At 46.0% G+C, this 19,829-nt stretch overlaps 2 protein-coding genes across 2 annotated transcripts; one reads left to right on the forward strand and one right to left on the reverse strand.

Annotated features, from left to right (window-relative positions):
• The first annotated feature begins 1,099 nt into the window (after positions 1 to 1,099).
• LOC125538598 (non-specific lipid transfer protein GPI-anchored 29-like) lies at positions 1,100 to 2,087 on the forward strand. Its single transcript, XM_048701859.1, has 2 exons — positions 1,100 to 1,579; positions 1,693 to 2,087. The coding sequence occupies exons 1-2, from the start codon at positions 1,222 to 1,224 to the stop codon at positions 1,923 to 1,925; spliced, it is 591 nt and encodes a 196-aa protein (XP_048557816.1). The 5' UTR covers positions 1,100 to 1,221; the 3' UTR covers positions 1,926 to 2,087.
• Positions 2,088 to 2,212: 125 nt separating this feature from the next.
• LOC125538597 lies at positions 2,213 to 3,878 on the reverse strand. The gene is made up of 5 exons (XM_048701858.1): positions 3,412 to 3,878; positions 3,156 to 3,249; positions 3,025 to 3,062; positions 2,788 to 2,923; positions 2,213 to 2,716 (listed from the first exon to the last, which is right to left on the reverse strand). Exons 1-5 carry the CDS (start codon positions 3,868 to 3,870, stop codon positions 2,304 to 2,306), a joined length of 1,140 nt encoding a protein of 379 aa, XP_048557815.1. The 5' UTR covers positions 3,871 to 3,878; the 3' UTR covers positions 2,213 to 2,303.
• Between the last annotated feature and the right edge of the window lie 15,951 nt (positions 3,879 to 19,829).

The raw sequence follows: 19,829 nt of genomic DNA on the forward strand, positions 1-19,829 counted from the left end.
TCATAGAAGAAAAAAGGAAGAAAAAAAAACAAAAAGGGAAAGGAAAACCAAAGAAAACCGTGAAAACCATAGAAAATAGAAGAAAACCAATGCAAAACACTGGAAAACAATGAAAACCGAAGAAAATTGAAGAAATCCGAAAGAAAAACCCAAAGAAAACCATTACAAAAGAATAAAAAAAAAGTGATAACCATGTTACAGTACCAATCCGGACAAGTACAGTAGCGAGAGGAGAAATGCTTCAGCCGAGGGGAGGGTACATCCCGCGGTAAGCGAGATATAACTCCCGTGGATCTGATCATCTGATCCTCTTTGAAGAGCTCTTGCTAGCCCAGCAAGCTAAAAATTGGCCTAATTTGTAAAATCTCCTTAAAATGGAATCGGAGGCCCATGACACTCCCAGAAGGGAAAATGAGAAAATGTCACTTCCTTTATTTCATGCCCATGAAAACCCAAAGCCCATTTTCTTTTTGTAGCTAACGTATTAAAGTCCACCGGCTCACTCTCTCGAAGGTGCTCATAGGGGGAGGGTGTGCGTGTGTGCGTTTATAGGGTTGCGTGTATGCACGTATGTATGAGCGTTTCGTCTGTACTGTGTAAAAAAAACCCGTATTAAAGTCCAAATTCGGATACTTTTGATTTGCTGCTAATTATTCCGTACTTCAAAATTTCAACCAAATTTAGCTTCAGTCTATCGGTATTTACTGATGCCAAAATTGTGATGAGGATATGGTTCCTTTGCTCCTTGGTTGCACATAGTAGAAAATAAATGGAATTGCAGTGTTCCATCTAAAAGGAAACTTCCTGCAGGCCATCTAGCCACCTTATTTTAGCAACACCAAAATTTGGCTTTAATTTCTCATGTGCTTATTGTGGTTAGGACTTAGGACATTCTGGTCAGCAGTCTCAAGTGGCCGGTAAGAGTCAATCCCACTTCACATGAAACCCCTACCTACAACAAGGCAGTACAAGCACCATTCCCATGCGATCCCAGACCCCCAACGCAATCCCAACGCTCCGACTCACACAAAACTCCCCATCCCCACGCGGCTCTTCACGCATACTGTCTAGTGTCTAGCAACGTTCAACTTCACGGAGACCACGTCCGGAAGCACGCCATTGCCATGCATCCCCGTTCCTCAGACGCTATAAATCCACACCTCCACCGTGGCCAATCACTCGATCAGATTCTTCACAGGCAGACTTGCAGAGAGCAATACGATGGCAGCAATGGCGGCTTCGGCTACTGCATTCTGCGTCGCGCTGCTGCTGGTTTCCCTCCAGGGCGCCCACCCGGCGCCTGAACCACAGACCACGGGCCCGTCGTCGTCCAGCTGCACCACCGAGCTCCTACGCCTCCTCCCCTGCCTCTCCTTCCTCGACGGCGGCGCCGCCGCGCCGCCCGACACCTGCTGCGCCAACCTGGGGAGCATGGTGCACGACGAGCCGCTGTGCCTCTGCCAGGCGCTCAGCCAGTCCGGCTCCGGCAGGTCCCCTGTCGCCGTCAACATGTCCCGCGCCGTGCTGCTGCCTTCCCTCTGCCGGCTCGATCTCCCCGCCGCCGCCGGCGCCTGCCAAGGTATAACTTAGAGCTGGAATTCTCCATTCGATCTCTTTGTGCAAAATGGTTTTCTTCAGCCAGGGACTCGCTACATACTGAAATGTCTCTTTGAATCAATAACTGTCTTGAAGGGCTCCTTCCAGCGGGACAAGAACCGTCACCGCCGGTGAGCGTGCCAAGCACGAGTGTGAACTCCACTGCTCCATCGATGCCGACGCCGATGACACCGATGCCACCACTGACTACAGCCGCACCGAGGACGACCAGCCAGAATCCGGGATACAGCAGCGGGTCCAAGCTCATAGCTGATGCCATTTCTGCCGCACTTGGTTTCATGGCGCTGGCGACAGTTCTAGCGTTCTGAAATGATCATCTAGACTTTCTGCAAATTAGAGTTTTCCTAGAGAATTTAGTTATTGCCTGATGTTTTTCTTAGCGCCTGTAACAGCAAGAGGATTTAGTTGTTGAAGGAGTGATTTGTTCATCCGGATGTTCTCCTGAATAAATAATTTTCACTTCAATTCTTTATCGATGTCTTCTCCGTTCCATTTGTGCACTGGGTTCTCGTTTCAGCCAAGCACTATCTTGATAAATAATCCAGGGCTTGTTTCAAAAAAATAATATCTAGGGAGTAATTGTAGAGTACCACAATGTGCAAAATTCTTTCAAATTTATAAGTCAGTTAGAACATAATCCATATGATAGGGAACAAAAGCTACAGGAAAACAGCGCAATATAACAGCTAATCTTTTTTCTCTTCTAAGCACAAGAGGTAGGCAACAATACCAAGAACTGGGATAAACCTTGCTACATTCACAAACGCTGTAGCTTCTGGTTTCACGTTCTGAAGATTGCCTCCAATCAGCCATGGCTGGAATATCGAGTATAGAAATATGTCCCACAGAAATGCATAAGCAAATCGCTCGGTCAAGAAATAATCCTGCGCATATTGCCACCGGTCCAAGACGCCTCCAAAATCAGCATCTGCACGGCCAAAGAAAGCCCAAGCAACGGATAGAATGCAGACCAGGCCACCAGTTATGCCTACACCTGATGCACCTCTCACTATGACTGAACTCAGTTTTGTTGTCTGCGGTGGAGGCTGGTTCTTGTCGACCTCGTTGAGCCGGATTGCCATGTAAGGAATCAAGAAAGCTACAAACAAAAATAGGTATAAGATAACCTGAACTGTTCAGCTGGTTCATTTTGGGTCAAGGAGATCATACTATTTGTAAGGAACATCTGACAGCCCCACAAGATGTCGAGCGATCCCTTGTACCGGTCCCTCCTAGCATCCGTGAAGAGGAGCGGCGCAAATAGCAGCGTCCAGGCAATTACAAAATTGAACAATCCTTCGTCCACCTAAGCAACCACGGAGCAATTAACACAGACACACTGTACCCATAACCATAGGCCACCACAACGATGGTAATGTCACGAGAAAATATGTGTTAGTTTCTTACTGGGTGCATCACAGGGGATTCGAGCAGGTGCACTCCAGCTACACTGCCAAGCAAACTCACCAAGAATCATGGCCGTAATGATGTGACTTTCAAATTGATGTACTCCTGAAAATTCTAGAATTTGGGCGTACCGGAGTTGATCAAGGGCAGGATGAAGAAGAAGTTGAGCGACAGGCCGACGAGGTCAGTGATCGTGGCTTGCGAGATAGCCCACAACGGGTCACCCTGCAACACGATGCTAATTAATCGATGATTGGTGCACTTCCTTTTCATCTTTTGAATGGAATGATTGGTAACCACAGAGCACTGACGATAACATTTTGGGTCAAGGAGCATCAGAGCTAGCGGCATGCAAAGGAAGGAAACATTTGTGTTTTCCGTACGGACCGGAGCGTACGGGAGGAGGAAGAGCCAGAGTATGTAGGCGGCCTCGGCGGCCCATAGCGCCGCCTGAAGCAGCACGCGCGTGCCCTCCCCGTCACTCGAAGATGCCTCGCCTCCGGCGCCGCCGCGCTTGGCCGCGCACGGCGGTGGTGCCCGGGCCCCTGCTCGCCGCAGCGAGGGGGCGATGCACGGGGGCGACGAGCAGGGCGAGACCATCGGCCGCGCCGCCACGCGATAGGGGAGAGCACGAGGGGCGAGGAGCGTCGCGCGGTAGGAGGAGACGGCACTGCAGAGGAGTGGAGAGAGAGGTGGCGCCGCCATGGCCGCGGGCCGGTCGGCAAAGTGCGGGATCGGGCGCGGCGGGGATAAGCGCTTTTGGAGGGGCGCGTCGCGGTGGCGCACGATTGTCTGAGTTCGTGTATACGTGGCCATTCTGGGCACGCCACACTTCAACAGCATCATACAAAATTCGATTGGTGATAGTATGATTTTGTAGATGATTTGGGGGAAAAGACATTTATGGTTGCAATAACCTCAACAGTCAATTTCCGCACGAGTCGAAACAAATGTTCTGCGATTGCGCTTGTTCTTTTTTTTCTTCTTCGAAAAAACCTCTGAGATCTATTGGCAACACCAGCAGTACAAACAATCCCAACAAAGAAGAAAATTACAATGAAGTTCAAAAGGGTTCAACTGCCACTATCTTCCAGAACTTGCCGGTGGCGCGCCACTGCTCTACTGCCGCTACTCCACTGCTTGTTCTCGATCTGGATACATAAAGGAGGTGTTTGGATTAGAAAGTGGTAATGTAAATGATAAGGAAATTAGATCACGCTGGTAACGGAAACATATTGGAAAAATCTCTGTTCTGTTTGGTTGATGCCTATAAAGAAATCAAAATTGCGGTGTCTGCTTCGGGGTCATCGCTACTAGTGGCTGCAATGGAAGAAGAGCATACAAGGGACGGGTGAGGGAGTCCTGGACTAAGGGGTCCTCGGGCGTCCGGCCTGTTGGACATGGGCCGGACTGATGGGCTACGAAGATACAAGACCGAAGACTCTCACCCGTATCCGGATGGGACTCTCCTTGGCGTGGATGGCAAGCTTGGCGTTAAGATATGAAGATTTCTTTCTCCGTAACCGACTTTGTATAACCCAAGTCCCCTCCGGTGTTTATATAAACCGGAGGGCTTAGTCCGTAGAGACAATCATAATCAAATAGGCTAGACTTCTAGGGTTTTAGCCATTACGATCTCGTGGTAGATCAACTCTTGTAACCCCCATACCCATCAATATTAATCTAGCAGGACGTAGGGTTTTACCTCCATCGAGAGGGTCCGGACCTGGGTAAACATTGTGTTCCCTGTCTCATGTTACCATCAACCTCAGACGCACAGTTCGGGACCCCCTACCCGAGATCCGCCGGTTTTGACACCGACATTGGTGCTTTCATTGAGAGTTTCGCTATGCCGTCGTCAGGAGGTTCGATGGCCCCGTCAATCGTCTACAACAATGTTGTCACCTTCCTCCCGAACAGATCTTCGTATTCGGCGGCTTCGCACTGCGGGCCAACTCGTGTGGCCATCTACAGCAGATCGATAGCTACGCCCCTGGCTGCCAGGTCAGATTTGGAAGCTTGAACTACGTCGCGGATATCCGCGAAGACTTGATCTTCGACGGATTCGAGACCACGGCAGCCGCTCCCTGTCGCCACGATAAACATGACTTAAATCTGTCATCGAACCATGCCCAGGGGATAGCGCCTGTAACTGCTCTGGCCCTAGATCCGGAGTAGATTGCGCCATCCGAGGACGGGAGGCTCAACCCCGCCACGGAAACCGCAGACTCAGCGGCGTTAGAGCCGCACACCGACCCAACTTCGAGTGGCATCCGTGTCACCGGAACCTCGGACCCGTTTCCGGCTACAAGTTCCGAACCATGTGCGTCCGCGCACGACGAGCTTGATCGGGCATCAATCGTCGAATTCAGCTCTGCGGACATCTTTCAGCACTCGCCTTTAGGCGACGTGCTAAACTCATTAAAAACACTCTCCTTAGCGGGGGACTCTCACCCGAATTATATCCAGTTTGAGCTGGAGGCTGACGACGGAGAATTTTGCTTCCCACCCCCACCCACTTAATAGCCACTGTCGAAGACTTAACCGACATGCTCGATTACGGCTCCAAAGACATCGACGGTATGGACGACGATGCTGGAGAGGAGCAGGCCGAAAACCCACCGTTTACCGGACGATGGACGTCCACCTCCTCATACGATGTATACATGGTACATGCACCAAAAGAGAATAGTGGCGATGACAAGGAAGATCCAGTTGAGGATAAACCTCCTGAGATACAACCAAAACACCGTCGTCAGCGGCGCCGATCTAAATCACGCCGCAGCAAAGATAGCAACACCGGCACAGGAGAAGATAACACTCCGGATGGTGCCAAAGACAATGAAGACCTCGTTGAGGCAACTTCCGAACAAGATGAACGGAAAGATGGCGAGTCGGCCTGATGAACAGGCCGCGCACGAAGACTCGGAGGACAGCAATTATCCTTCACTCTCCGAGGATGAGGTGAGCCTCAGCAACGAGGATTTTATCGTGCCTGAGGAACCTCTCGAGCAGGAGCGCTTCAAACGCCGGCTAATAGCCACTGCAAGGAGCCTGAAAAAGAAGCAGCAACAGCTTCAAGCTGATCAAGATCTGCTCAATGATAGATGGACTAACGTCCTGGAAGCCGAGGAGTACGGCCTCAAGCGACCACTCAAAAGTTACCCGAAGCGCAAATTACTACCTCAATTTGATGATGAGGTGCTGGAGCCCATGCCATCAGCGCACAATGTCGCTGACCGACCACCACGTGGTCAGGACAAAGCGGCAACCCAAGCCGAATACCAGCCCGTACCACCTCGCCGTAAAGGCAGAGACAAAACTGCTCAGGGATACACATATGATCTCCGGCAGGGCCTGAAGAATAAAGCATGTCCGGCCAGATCGATCTATGGATCACGAGGACGTGCCCCGACGCGCGACAACGGCTATTGAGCCGAACATGGCAAGCACAGTTACGTCCGAGCTGAAAATCGCAGACGGACTCCATCCGAAATATGTCGCGACCTGGCCTGATATAGAGGCGCCGCACACCCCCTCTGCTTCACTGATGAAGTAATGGAACATGAATTCCCAGAAGGGTTCAAACCCGTGAATATCGAATCATATGATGGAACCACAGATCCTGCAGTATGGATTGAAGACTTTATCCTCCATATTCACATGGCGCGCGACGATGATCTTCATGCCATCAAATACCTCCCCTTAAAACTCAAGGGGCCAGCCCAACACTGGCTGAACAGCCTGCCTGAAAACTCCATTGGTAGCTAGGAGGACTTGGAAGAAGCCTTCCTTGACAACTTCCAAGGAACATATGTTTGACCTTCGGATGCCGACGACTTAAGTCACCTAATCCAACAGCCCGAAGAGTCAGCCAAGAAATTCTGGACTAGATTCTTAACCAAAAAGAAGCAGATCGTCGACTGTCCGGATGCCGAAGCCCTAGCGGCATTTAAACATAGCATCCGGGACGAATGGCTCGCCCGACACCTTGGCCAGGAAAAGCCGAAGTCCATGGCATCCCTCATGGCACTCATGACCCGCTTTTGCGCGGACGAAGATAGCCGGCTAGCCCGTAGCAATAACAACACAAGCGAACCTGGCACTTCGGAAGCCAGAAATAGCAACGGTAAGCAACGGTGATCAAACCGATGACATGGCGGTCAATTACATTGGAGGTTGTCTTCGGATCTTCGGACAACTTCCGAAGCGAGGAGTTAATCTTCGATATCGTCCCCTTCCGCAGCGGCTATCACGCACTGCTCGGACGAACTGCGTTTGCCCAATTCAATGCGGTGCCGCACTACGCTTATCTCAAGCTCAAGATGCCCGGACCACGCGGTGTCATAACAGTCAATGGAAACACGGAGCGCTCCATCCGTACCGAGGAGTACACAGTTGCCCTAGCAGCAGAGGTACATAGCGGCCTCCATAAGCAGAACCTTAATTCGTCGGCCATACTCCCGAACACTGTCAAACGAGTCCGGACTACTCTGCACCAGAACAACCCAGCTCGTTAAGAGCTCAACTAGCAATTAGGCCTCCGTCCCAGACCCCACCAAGTGGCGGCATTCGTGACGGGCGTACATAATCACGCACTCAAAAAATTTCATGGGCATAGACGGAGGCATAACCAGATTGTGATCCATAATACGGCTCGACCTCCCCTGGACACACATACTTTCACTCTTTCTTTTTTTTCTTTTCTCTTTTTCCTTTTCAGGTTTCTCTTCCGCATGCCCCTCTCGACGGCCTCCTAATCGGTCCTTTCGAAGGACGGACACACCAAGGTGGCAAGTAGCATAGATGTGTCAGGGAATCTCTAGATGTTCTTCTCGATGATCATTCTACCCACTTTTAGGACCCGTACGCAGCTCCTCCTTGTTCTTGGCATGTTAAATAGCCACTCTTGCTTATTGCACTACTTGTACAAAATACGTTTTGACGTATTAATAAAAAACTATAATGTAAACAGTTTGCGGCCCAACTTCTGCGGCACTAGTTTGTTCTTTTGATAATCTTATCAAATCGCACCCGTACACTTTGGTACGCTTTATTCCGCCAGGGGCTTCATTGTGCCCCATAACACGACAACAAAAGTCCGAACACTTTTTACAACATAGTTCGGCACCCCAAATTTAGCATTATATGCATCGGCTCCGAATCATGTCTTTGGTCAATAGTTGGGTTGCCCGGCTCCTGTGCTTACTACCTTACGTTCTGCTATATCGGCTAGGGTAGTAAAGGGATAACTACTGCGATTGTGTCTTGGTTTATCCGGACGAGCACCTCAGTAGAGAAAGCCGAAAACCGACTGTCATGATGCGGCGTGAGCCGGTCAGCTCTTCGGAGGTTTCAAATCTTTAGCGATTTTTTCTGCATTATGCGATGAATTGGTTCTTATCCGATCAGGTGTTTACAGCACCCTAGTTCGGATACTAGGGGCTGCACCTAAATTTTTATTGTCAAACTCCTATGGCTAAGTGAGGGTGATAAAGCCACATAGTCTGATTGCCTGGTTCGTAGCGCTAAACACCTCCTTTAAGGACCAAATGTTGGGATAAAGAGTGTTTAGATTCATCCCGAACACCCCTGTACTACCTACGTGGGGGCTGAAGCCGACGACTGGCCAACCCTCAGATTTAATAAAAATGGCCGTACGGGAGGTAAAAACTTCAACAAATAAACAAGCATTATATTACATAATGACTCTGTTTAATACTACATGATGGGATAACATGAATATACTCATTCAAAAATAATGTCCTTAGCACATTGCTCCGCTACAATGCGAGATCCCTCCAGGACATCGTCGAAATATCGTGCGGGCGTGCGGTGCTCCTTTCCCTCGGGCGGTCCTTCGGTCGCGAGCTTGACGACATTCATCTTCGCCCATTGCATCTTGACACGGGCGAAGGCCATATGCGCACCTTCTATACAGTTCGACCGCTTGACGGCGTCAAGTCGAGGGCAGGCATGGACTAGCCGCTTCATGAGTCCAAAGTAGCTGCCGGGCATAGCTTCTGTAGGCCACAGACGGATTATTAAGTCCTTCATGGCTAGTTCGGCCACCCTATGCAGCTCGACCAGCTGTTTTAGCTGGTCGCTAAAAGGCACCGGATGTTCTGGCGCAAGGTATTGCGACCAGAACAGCTTCTCCGTTGCGCTCCCTTCTTCGACTCGGAAGAATGCCGCAGCGTCAGAAACGTTGCACGGCAAATCCGCAAACGCCCCTGGAGAACTCCAAATTCGGGTCAGTAAGAGATATCTTGTCTTCACATACTTTCTTTGCATAATAAAAGCCTTACCCACCGCAATCTTCTTGGCCTCTTGGATTTCCTGGAGGGTGCCTTGGGCTTCGGCCCGGGCCTCTTGTGCACTTTGGCAGACCCTCGCGAGTTTGGACTCTTGGTCCGCATTCTGGTGCTCCAAGGACTCGTATTTGTTCATGACATCTTGGAGCTCCTGCTGGACCTCACCAATCCTGGCCTCATGCTTATCTCGGGCGGCCCGTTCCTTTGCCGCCCTCTCCTCGGCCTCGGCCAGTGCCTTCTTGAGGGACTCTACCTCGGTCGCTGCCCCTATGAAAATATCGTGGCACTGTGGTCAGCGCACAAACATTCATCCCTCCCGGATATGCACAAAAACATTGAATACCTTGATTATCGTCCAGCTGCTTTTTCGCACGACCGAGCTCTTCCTCGGTCTGCTCCAGCCTCTGCTTCAGTCCGAACACTTCGGCAGCATGAGAAGTCGCGGCCAGCAGCGACACCTGCTTATTCACATGAACATATTTGGTTAGTCTCCTGCGAAAAATTGTTTGATCCTCTATTTGGCTCTTCTTTCCAAACACCGAACAGAGTCTCAGGGGCTACTATCTATACTGTGATTTTCATTTCACAATGTTACATTGCTTACCTCAAAGCCTGTTAGAAGGCTTGTGTAGGCTTCGGCCAGTCCGCTTTTCATGGACTGAATCTTCTCAATCACCGCACCCATAAGGGTACAGTGTTCCTCAACGATGGAAGCACTTTGCAGTGCTTCCAGTAGAGTATCCGGTGCCTCTGGTTGGATAGAGGTCACCGGCGGAATAGGCACACCTCATTCTGATGAAGGAGGCTGTCTGCAGGATTCCGGAGTCGTATAGGTCTCCGGGACCGTATTCAGCTAGGGGCCGGATTGGACGTGGCCCCCATCGCCAGTCTCCATGGGGATCTGCTCTCCCATGTGTCCGGTGGTCGAGGTCTTGCCCTCTGGCACCACCCTGATGGCCTCCTGTGTCTCTCCCTGGTCTGGTATCCTTCGGGACAACACCTCGGTGTCATCCATGACCTTGGGAGAGGAGGCCGTCGGAACGGGCCCGCTGTTCATCGCCTTCGGGTCCAGCGAGTTCCCCGAAGACGAGGATCACTCGAGGGCGGAACGAGCCGGACTGCAAGTACATGGTTCAACATGTTAAAATCATAAAGTAAAAAGGCTGATATATGAATGCGTCGGGGTCTTTAGATACTCACGATTCGGCCAGGGGCTTATCCCGGGGGCGCCGTTCTGGGCTGCTGTCGACGTCCCACGCGGAGCTATCCATGAGGGAAGCCTTCCCCTTCTTGGACGCCTCCGCCTCTAGATTTGTGGAGGCTGCCCCTTCTTCCCCCCCTCGGGGAGGGGGAGTTGCTTTCTTCTTCCTCTTCCTCCTCCTCGTCATCTTCGGCGGCGGAGTGAGTTTCAGCGTCTTCAGACACCATGTCCGAAGTACCCTTGGGGCGGAGGCCACCTCTGGTCCCCTTGGCCTTCTTCTTGGCCTTCTTCTCCGGCACCTTGTAGGGCGCCGGAACCAACATCTTTGTCAAGCGCGGGATGGATGGGTCCTCGGGCAGCGGAGCCGGACAGTGAATTCGCTCCGCCTTTTTCGTCCAACCCTGAAAAAAAAATAGATAGGGAAGTTGGGACATCCTCCTTGAGTAAGCAAGTAAGGGATATGCCTTGAAACATGGAGAACTTACCGAACTAGCGGGATGAGCCAAGTCGTGCCCACGGTATTCGGTTGTCTTTGGCCACGTCTTGTTGGCCTTGAAGAGCACCTTCCAGATGTCTTCGTGTGTAGTCCCGAAGAACCATTGCAGGGTCTTGTGTTCGGCCGATCAAATTCCCATAGGTGGCAAGCCCGGCTCTGGCATGGAAGGATCCGGCGAATTAGCATCACCTGAATCACATCAACAAGCTGGACGTTCTTGTCCATCATGCTCCTGATGCGCGTCTGAAGCGCTATCAGCTCATCTGACAAAGACCAATCTAGGCCCTTCTCTTGCCAGGAGGTAAGCCGCGTTGGGGCCTCGGATTTGAATTCGGGAGTCGCAGCCCAGGAGGAGTCACGGGGCTCTGTGACGTAGAACCACAGCTTCTGCCACCCCTTGACGATCTCCACGAAGGTACCTTTGGGCCACGGGACATTGGGCATCTTTCTCACCATGGCACCTCCGCACTCTGCGTGTTGGCCGTCCACCACCTTCGGCTTCACGTTGAAGATCTTAAGCCACAGTCCAAAGTGGGGTGGAATGCGGAGGAAGGCCTCGCACACGACAATGCATGCCGAGATGTTGATGAAGGAGTTTGGGGCTAGAACATGGAAATCTAGACCATAATAGAACATGAGTCCGCGAATGAAAGGGTGGAGAGGAAACCCTAACCCGTGGACGAAATAGGGGATGAACACCACCCTCTCATTGGCCTTCGGGGTGGGGACGATTTGCCCCTTGGCCGGAAGACGGCGGGCTATTTCTTTTGCTAGGTACCTGATGACCCACAAGTATAGGGGATCTATTGTAGTCCTTTCGATAAGTAAGAGTGTCGAACCCAACGAGGAGCAGAAGGAAATGATAAGCAGTTTTCAGTAAGGTATTCTCTGCAAGCACTGAAATTATCGGTAACAGATAGTTTTGTGATAAGGTAATTTGTAACGGGTAACAAGTAATAAAAGTAAATAAGGTGCAACAAGATGGCCCAATCCTTTTTGTAGCAAAGGACAAGCCTGGACAAACTCTTATATAAAGGAAAGCGCTCCCGAGGACACATGGGAATTATCGTCAAGCTAGTTTTCATCACGCTCATATGATTCGCGTTCGGTACTTTGATAATTTGATATGTGGGTGGACCGGTGCTTGGTTACTACCCTTCCTTGGACAAGCATCCCACTTATGATTAACCCCTCTTGCAAGTATTCGCAACTACAAAAGAAGTATTAAGGTAAACCTAACCATAGCATGAAACATATGGATCCAAATCAGCCCCTTATGAGGCAACTCATAAACTAGGGTTTAAGCTTCTGTCACTCTAGCAACCCATCATCTACTTATTACTTCCCAATGCCTTCCTCTAGACCCAAACAATGGTGAAGTTTCATGTAGTCGACGTTCACATGACACCACTAGAGGAAAACAACATACATCTCATCAAAATATCGAACGAATACCAAATTCACATGACTACTTATAGCAAGACTTCTCCCATGTCCTCAGGAACAAACGTAACTACTCACAAATCATATTCATGTTCATAATCAGAGGGGTATTAATATGCATAAAGGATCTGAACATAAGATCTTCCACTGAATGAACCAACTAGCATCAACTACAAGGCGTAATCAACACTACTAGCAACCCACAGGTACCAATCTGAGGCTTTGGGACAAAGATTGGATACAAGAGATGAACTAGGGTTTGAGATGAGATGGTGCTGGTGAAGATATTGATGGAGATTGACCCCCTCCCAATGAGAGGATCGATGGTGATGATTTCCCCCTCCGGGAGGGAAGTTTCCCGACAGAACAGCTCCGCCGGAGCCCTAGATTGGTTCTGCCAAGGTTCCGCCACGTGGCGACGGAGTTTCATCCCATGAGGTTGCTTATCATTTTTTCCAGGCGAAAGACTATAGCCAAAGATGGGCATCAGAGGGCTTCCAGGGGGCCCATGAGGCAGGGGGCACCCAAGGGGGGTAGGGCGCGCCCCCACCCTCGTGGATGGTGGGTGGCCCCCCTCTGGTACTTCTTTCGCCCAATATTTTTATATATTCTCAAACGTGCTCCCATGAAATTTCAGGACTTTTGGAGATGTGCAGAATAGGTCTCTAATATTTGCTCCTCTTCCAGCCCAGAATTCCAGCTGCCGACATTCTCCCTCTTCATGTAAACCTTGTAAAATAAGAGAGAATAGACATAAGTATTGTGATAAAAGGTGTAATAACCACCCATGATGCAATAAATATAAATATAAAAGCATGATGCAAAATGAATGTATCAACTCCCCCAAGCTTAGACCTCACTTGTCCTCAAGCAAAAGCCGAAATCGAAAAATATGTCCACATGTTTAGAGTTAGAGGTGTCGATAAAATAAAATACGGACATGAGGACATCATGATCATTCTTATAATAGCAACACACACACAGATATATATATATATATAATGCTAAAGTAACAATTGAATCACAATTTCAAGTATGAATCAGAAACTTCATTGAAATCTAACAAACTATAATCTCAGTCATTAAAGCAATTGCAATTTATCATAACATCGGAAAGAGTCAATATAAGAGCTTTTCAGCAAGTCCACATACTCAACTATCATTTAGTCTTTCACAATTGCTAACACTCACGCAATATTTATGGGTATGAAGTTTTAATCGGACACAGAGAAAGATAGGGGCTTATAGTTTTGCCTCCCAACCTTTTACCTGAAGGGTAATGTCAACAATAATAGTTCATGAAAACTCACATCCAATTAGCTATATATTATATATATATATACACATTGTGCTTGCCAAAGGATAAAATGTAAAAAGGAAAGGTGAAGATCACCATGACTCTTGTATGAAGTAATAAACAAGAATAAAAGATAGGCCCTTCGCAGAGGGAAGCAGAGGTTGTCATGTGATTTTATGGTTGAATGCAAAAAATCTTAATGCGAAACAACGTCACTTTATATTGCCACTTGTGATATATATGGACCTTTATTATGCAGTCTATCACTTTTATTTCTTCCACATCACAAGATCGTACAAAGCTTATTTTCTTCACACTAATAAGTCATACATATTTAGAGAGCAATTTTTATTGCTTGCAACGATGACAACTTACTTGAAGGATCTTACTCAATCCATAGGTAGATATGGTGGACTCTTATGGCAAAACTGGGTTTAAGGATACTTGGAAGCACAAGTAGTATCTCTACTTGGTGCAAAGAATTTGGCTAGCATGAGAGGGAAAGGCAAGCCCAACATGTTGAATGATCCATGACAATATAAGTTATTTCGGATATAAGAAAACATAAGCCATTAAGTTGTCTTCCTTGTCCAACATCAACTCTTTAGCATGTCATATTTTAATGAGTGCTCACAATCATAAAAGATGTCCAAGATAGTATATTTATATGTGAAAACCTCTCTTTCTTTATTACTTCTTATTAATTGCAACGATGACCAAAACTATGTTTGTCAACTTTCAACAACTTTTATTCATCATACTCTTTATATGTGAAGTCATTACTCTCCATAAGATCCATATGATCTCTTTATTTCTTTTTATTCTTTCTCTTCTATTTTATTCCCTCAAGATCATAGCAAGATAATCAAGCCCTTGACTCAACACTAATCTTTATTATATATAGCTCACGGACTTGATTACATAGAAAGATCATAAAGCAAAACTCAAAACTAGATGATACTAAAACTTTATTCTACTAGATCAAGATACTAACAAAAGGATCAAACTAAGAAAAACAGTAAAGATAAAAGGGTGATGGTGATACGATACCGGGGCACTCCCCCAAGCTTGGCAGTTGCTAAGGGGAGTGCCCATACCCATGTGTTTATGTCTCCTTCCTCGGAGGTAGTGATGATGGAGTTGTTGATGATGTAGGCTTGTCGTCCATCTTCTAAGGCATAGGCTCACCATCATAGAAGGATGATTGAGTCTCTGGGATCCTCGAATCTGTAGCCAAACTCATCCTCTTGAATCTATATTCATACTCACAGTTTTGGTTTTGCAGGTCATAGATCTGGGCTTGGAGATGCTCGATTTTCTCGTGAAGCTTGAGTATTCTATAGTCTCACCTAAATAGCTTGGCGTAATCATGGTCATAGCTGTTTCCTGTGTGAAATTGTTATCCGCTCACAATTCCACCATCTCCTGGCACTTGAAAACTTGTTGCTCCATTACTTCGAGTCTTGTCTCCACGCTTTCGGTCCTCCTTGGTCCCTCAACATCGCGGATGTGCATCAACCCCTCACGCATCTCAATGGTTTGAGGGTGTTGCAGCACCTCCGCGAGGTAGGCGTTGATGACCTTCTTGAAGAACTTGTCCTTGGGGGCACTTGGAGACATCATGGTGATCTAGATCTGTCAGAAAAATAGCTCGAAACGAAAACAGAGGATATTTGCGTGGTACGGTGGTCAAAACCTTCAGGAGATTATATAATGAATTTTTACCGACCAAAAGAAGTATCGGGCAAGAAAACGGAGTCCGGAGAGCACACGAGGTACCCACTAGGCAAGGGGTGCGCCCAGGGGGTAGGGCGCGCCCTCCACCCTCGTGGACGCCTCGTGTCCTTCCCGGACTACTTCTTATTTTCCTATGTTCTTAAATATTCCAAAACGGAGAAAATTGCTATTAGAACTGTTTTGGAGTCGGTTTATTTACCATACCACACACCTCTTCCTTTTCGGAGTCTGAAACGTTCGGGAAAGTGTCCCTTATGTATTCCTCCGGGGTTACGGTTTCAATAAAATTAGTTTCAACATTTATGGGATTACCTGAGATATAATGTTTGATTCTTTGACCGTTCACCACCCTCGGATTTGTGCCTTCGAAGTTGTTGATTTTTATGGCACCGGAACGATAGGCCTCCTCGATGACATAAGGACCTTCCCATTTAGAGAGGAGCTTTCCTGCAAAAAATCTTAAACGAGAGTTGTATAACAATACATAATCACCTACATTAAACTCACATTTTTGTATCCTTTTGTCACGCCATCTTTTAACTTTTTCTTTAAACAATTTGGCATTCTCATAAGCCTGGGTTCTCCATTCATCAAGTGAGCTAATGTCAAAAAGCCTCTTATCACTGGCAAGTTTGAAATCATAATTGAGCTCTTTAATGGCCCAATATGCCTTATGTTCTAGTTCAAGAGGTAAGTGACATGCTTTTCCGTAAACCATCTTATACGGAGACATACCCATTGGATTTTTATATGCAGTTCTATAAGCCCATAATGCATCATCAAGTTTCTTGTACCAATTCTTTTTAGATCTATTAACAGTCTTTTGCAAAATTAATTTAAGCTCTCTATTGCTCAGTTCTACTTGGCCACTAGACTGTGAGTGATATGGAATGCAATACTATGATTAACATCATACTTAGCAAGCATTTTACGAAAGGCACCATGAATAAAATGTGAACCACCATCAGTCATTAAGTATCTAGGGACTCCAAACCTCGGAAAGATAACTTCTTTAAGCATCTTAATAGAGGTGTTATAATCAACACTACTAGTTGGAATAGCTTCTACCCACTTAGTAACGTAATCAACAGCAACTAAAATATGTGTGTACCCATTAGAGGAAGGAAATAGTCCCATATAATCAAAGCCCCAAACATCGAATGGTTCAATAACAAGTGCATAATTCATAGGAATTTCTTGACGTCTACTAATATACGAATTCTTTGACATTCATCACAAGACAAGAGAAACTTACGGGCATCCTTGAAGAGAGTAGGCCAATAAAAACCGGATTGCAGTACCTTATGTGCAGTTCTGTCTCCCGCATGGTGTCCTCCATAAGCCTTGGAGTGACACTTGCGTAGGATCTGTTCCTGTTCATGCTTAGGTACACAAAGTCTAATAACACCATCTACTCCTTCTTTATAAAGGTGTCGGTCATCCGAAAAGTAATGTCTTAAGTCATAGAGGAACTTTTTCTTTTGCTGGTATGTGAAACTAGGTGGTATAAATTTAGCAACAATATAATTAGCATAATTAGCATACCATAGAGTAGTACGAGAAGCATTTATGACAGCCAATTGTTCATAAGGAAAGCTATCATCAATAGGTAGTGGGTCATCAAGAACATTCTCTAGCCTAGACAAGTTGTCTGCAACGGGGTTCTCAGCTCCCTTTCTATCAATAATATGCAAATAAAATTCTTGAAGCAAGAGAACCCATCTAATAAGTCTAGGTTTAGAATCTTTCTTTTCCATAAGATATTTAATAGCGGCATGATCAGTGTGAACAGTTACTTTAGAATCAACAATATAGGGCCTGAACTTATCACAAGCAAATACAACTGCTAAAATTCCTTTTCAGTAGTAGCATAATTTCTTTGGGCGCTGTCTAGAGTTTTACTAACATATTGGATAACATTTAATTTCTTATCAACTCGTTGTCCTAGAACAGCCCCTACAGCATAATCACTAGCATCACACATAATTTCAAATGGCAAATTCCAATCAGGACGCTGAACAATAGGTGCAGAAATGAAAGCTTTCTTAAGTATTTCAAATACTTCTACACAATAATCATCAAAGACAAAAGGAACATCTTTTTGTAAAAGATTAGCCAGAGGCCTGGAAATTTTACAGAAGTCCTTAATGAACCACCTATAAAAACCGACATGAGCAAGGAAACTTCTTATACCTTTGATGTCCTTAGGACACGGCATCTTTTCAATAGCATCTACCTTAGCTTTATCAACTTCAATACCTCTTCCTGAAATTGTATGCCCCAAGACAATACCTTCATTAACCATAAAGTGTCACTTCTCCCAATTCAAGACAAGATTAGTTTCTTCACATCTCTGCAAAACTCGACCAAGGTTGCTTAAGCAATCATCAAAAGAAGTTTCATATACAGAAAAATCATCCATGAATACCTCAACAATCTTTTCACAAAAGTCAGAGAATATAGCAGTCATACATCTTTGAAAGGTAGAAAGTGCATTGCATAAACCAAAAGGCATACGTCTATAAGCAAAGGTACCGAAAGGGAAAGTAAAAGTTGTCTTTTCTTGATCCTCTTTTGACACAGGTATTTGAGAGAAACCAGAATAACCATCTAGAAAGCAAAAATGTGTATGCTTGGATAATCTTTCTAGCATTTGATCAATAAAAGGTAACGGGTAATGATCCTTTTTAGCAGCTTTATTTAATTTGCAGAAATCAGTTACCATTCTATAACCTGTAACAATTCTTTGTGGAATCGACTCATTTTTATCATTAGCAACAACAGTAATACCTCCCTTCTTAGGGACACAATGGACATGACTTACCCACTGACTATCAGCAACGGGATAAATTATACCTGCCTCCAGAAGCGTTAGTATTTCTTTTCTTACCACTTCTTTCATCTTAGGATTTAACCATCGTTGGTGATCAACAACCGGTCTAGCGTCTTTCTCCAATTTTATTTTGTGTTGGAATAGAGTGGGACTAATGCCCTTAAGATCATCAAGAGTATATCCAATAGCAGCACGGTGCTTCTTCAGAGTTTTCAATAATTTCTTTTCTTCATGCTCTGAAAGGTTAGCACTAATAATAACAGGATATATCTCTTTCTCATCAAGATAAGCATATTTAAGAGTATCAGGTAAAGGTTTAAGCTCAAACACGGGATCACCCGGGTGGAGGAGGATCCCCTAGGATTTCAATAGGTAAGTTGTGTTTCAAAATAGGTCCCTGTTTAAAGAATACTTCATCTATTTCCCTTCTTTCATTCATAAACATATCATTTTCATTGTCTAGCAAATATTGTTCTAAAGGATCACTAGGAGGCATGGCAATAGAAGCAAGACTAATAATTTCATCTTTACTAGGCAATTCTTTATCATGGGGTTGTCTACAATATTTAGCAAAATTAAACTCATGAGACATATCCCCTAAACCAATAGTAACAACATCCTTTTTGCAATCTATCCTAGCATTAACAGTATTCAAGAAGGGTCTACCAAATATAATGGGACAAAAGTTATCTTGTGGGGAGCCAAGAACAAGAAAATCGGTAGGGTATTTAACTTTCCCACACAAGACTTCAACATCTCTAACAATCCCAACTGGTGAAATAGTGTCTCTATTGGCAAGTTTAATTGTAACATCAATCTCTTCTATCTCAGCAGGTGCAATATCATGCATAATTTCTTTGTATAAGGAACGAGGTATTGCACTTGCACTAGCACCCATATCACATAAGCCATGATAGCAATGATCTCCTATTTTAACAGAAATAACAGGCATGCCTACAACAGGTCTATGTTTATTTTTAGTATCGGTTCTAGCAATGCTAGCAGCTTCATCATAGAAGTGAATAACATGCCCATCAATATTATCGGCCAGGAGATCCTTAACCATAGCAATACTAGGTTCAACTTTAATTTGCTTAGAGGGTGTAGGTGTTCTAGTATCACCCTTACGAACCACAGTTGAAGCTTTAGCATGATCCTTTATTCTAACAGGGAAAGGTGGTTTCTCAATATAAGCAGTAGGAACAACAGAATCATTATAAGTGATAGTCTTTTCTTCAACTTTAACAGGTGCAACTACTTTTACTTCAATGGGAGGATTATATTTAAACCACTTCTACTTAGGTAGATCAACATGAGTAGCAAAGGATTCACAGAAAGAATCTACTATCTCAGAGTCAAGTCCATATTTAGTGCTAAATTCACGAAAGGCATCGGTATCCATAAAAGATTTAACACAATCAAACTTTGGGGTTACACCTGACTCCTTACCTTCGTCGAGATCCCATTCTTCGGAGTTGCGTTTA

Source organism: Triticum urartu, chromosome 2 (assembly GCF_003073215.2).
Source record: "Triticum urartu cultivar G1812 chromosome 2, Tu2.1, whole genome shotgun sequence".
Classification (NCBI taxonomy): domain Eukaryota; kingdom Viridiplantae; phylum Streptophyta; class Magnoliopsida; order Poales; family Poaceae; genus Triticum; species Triticum urartu.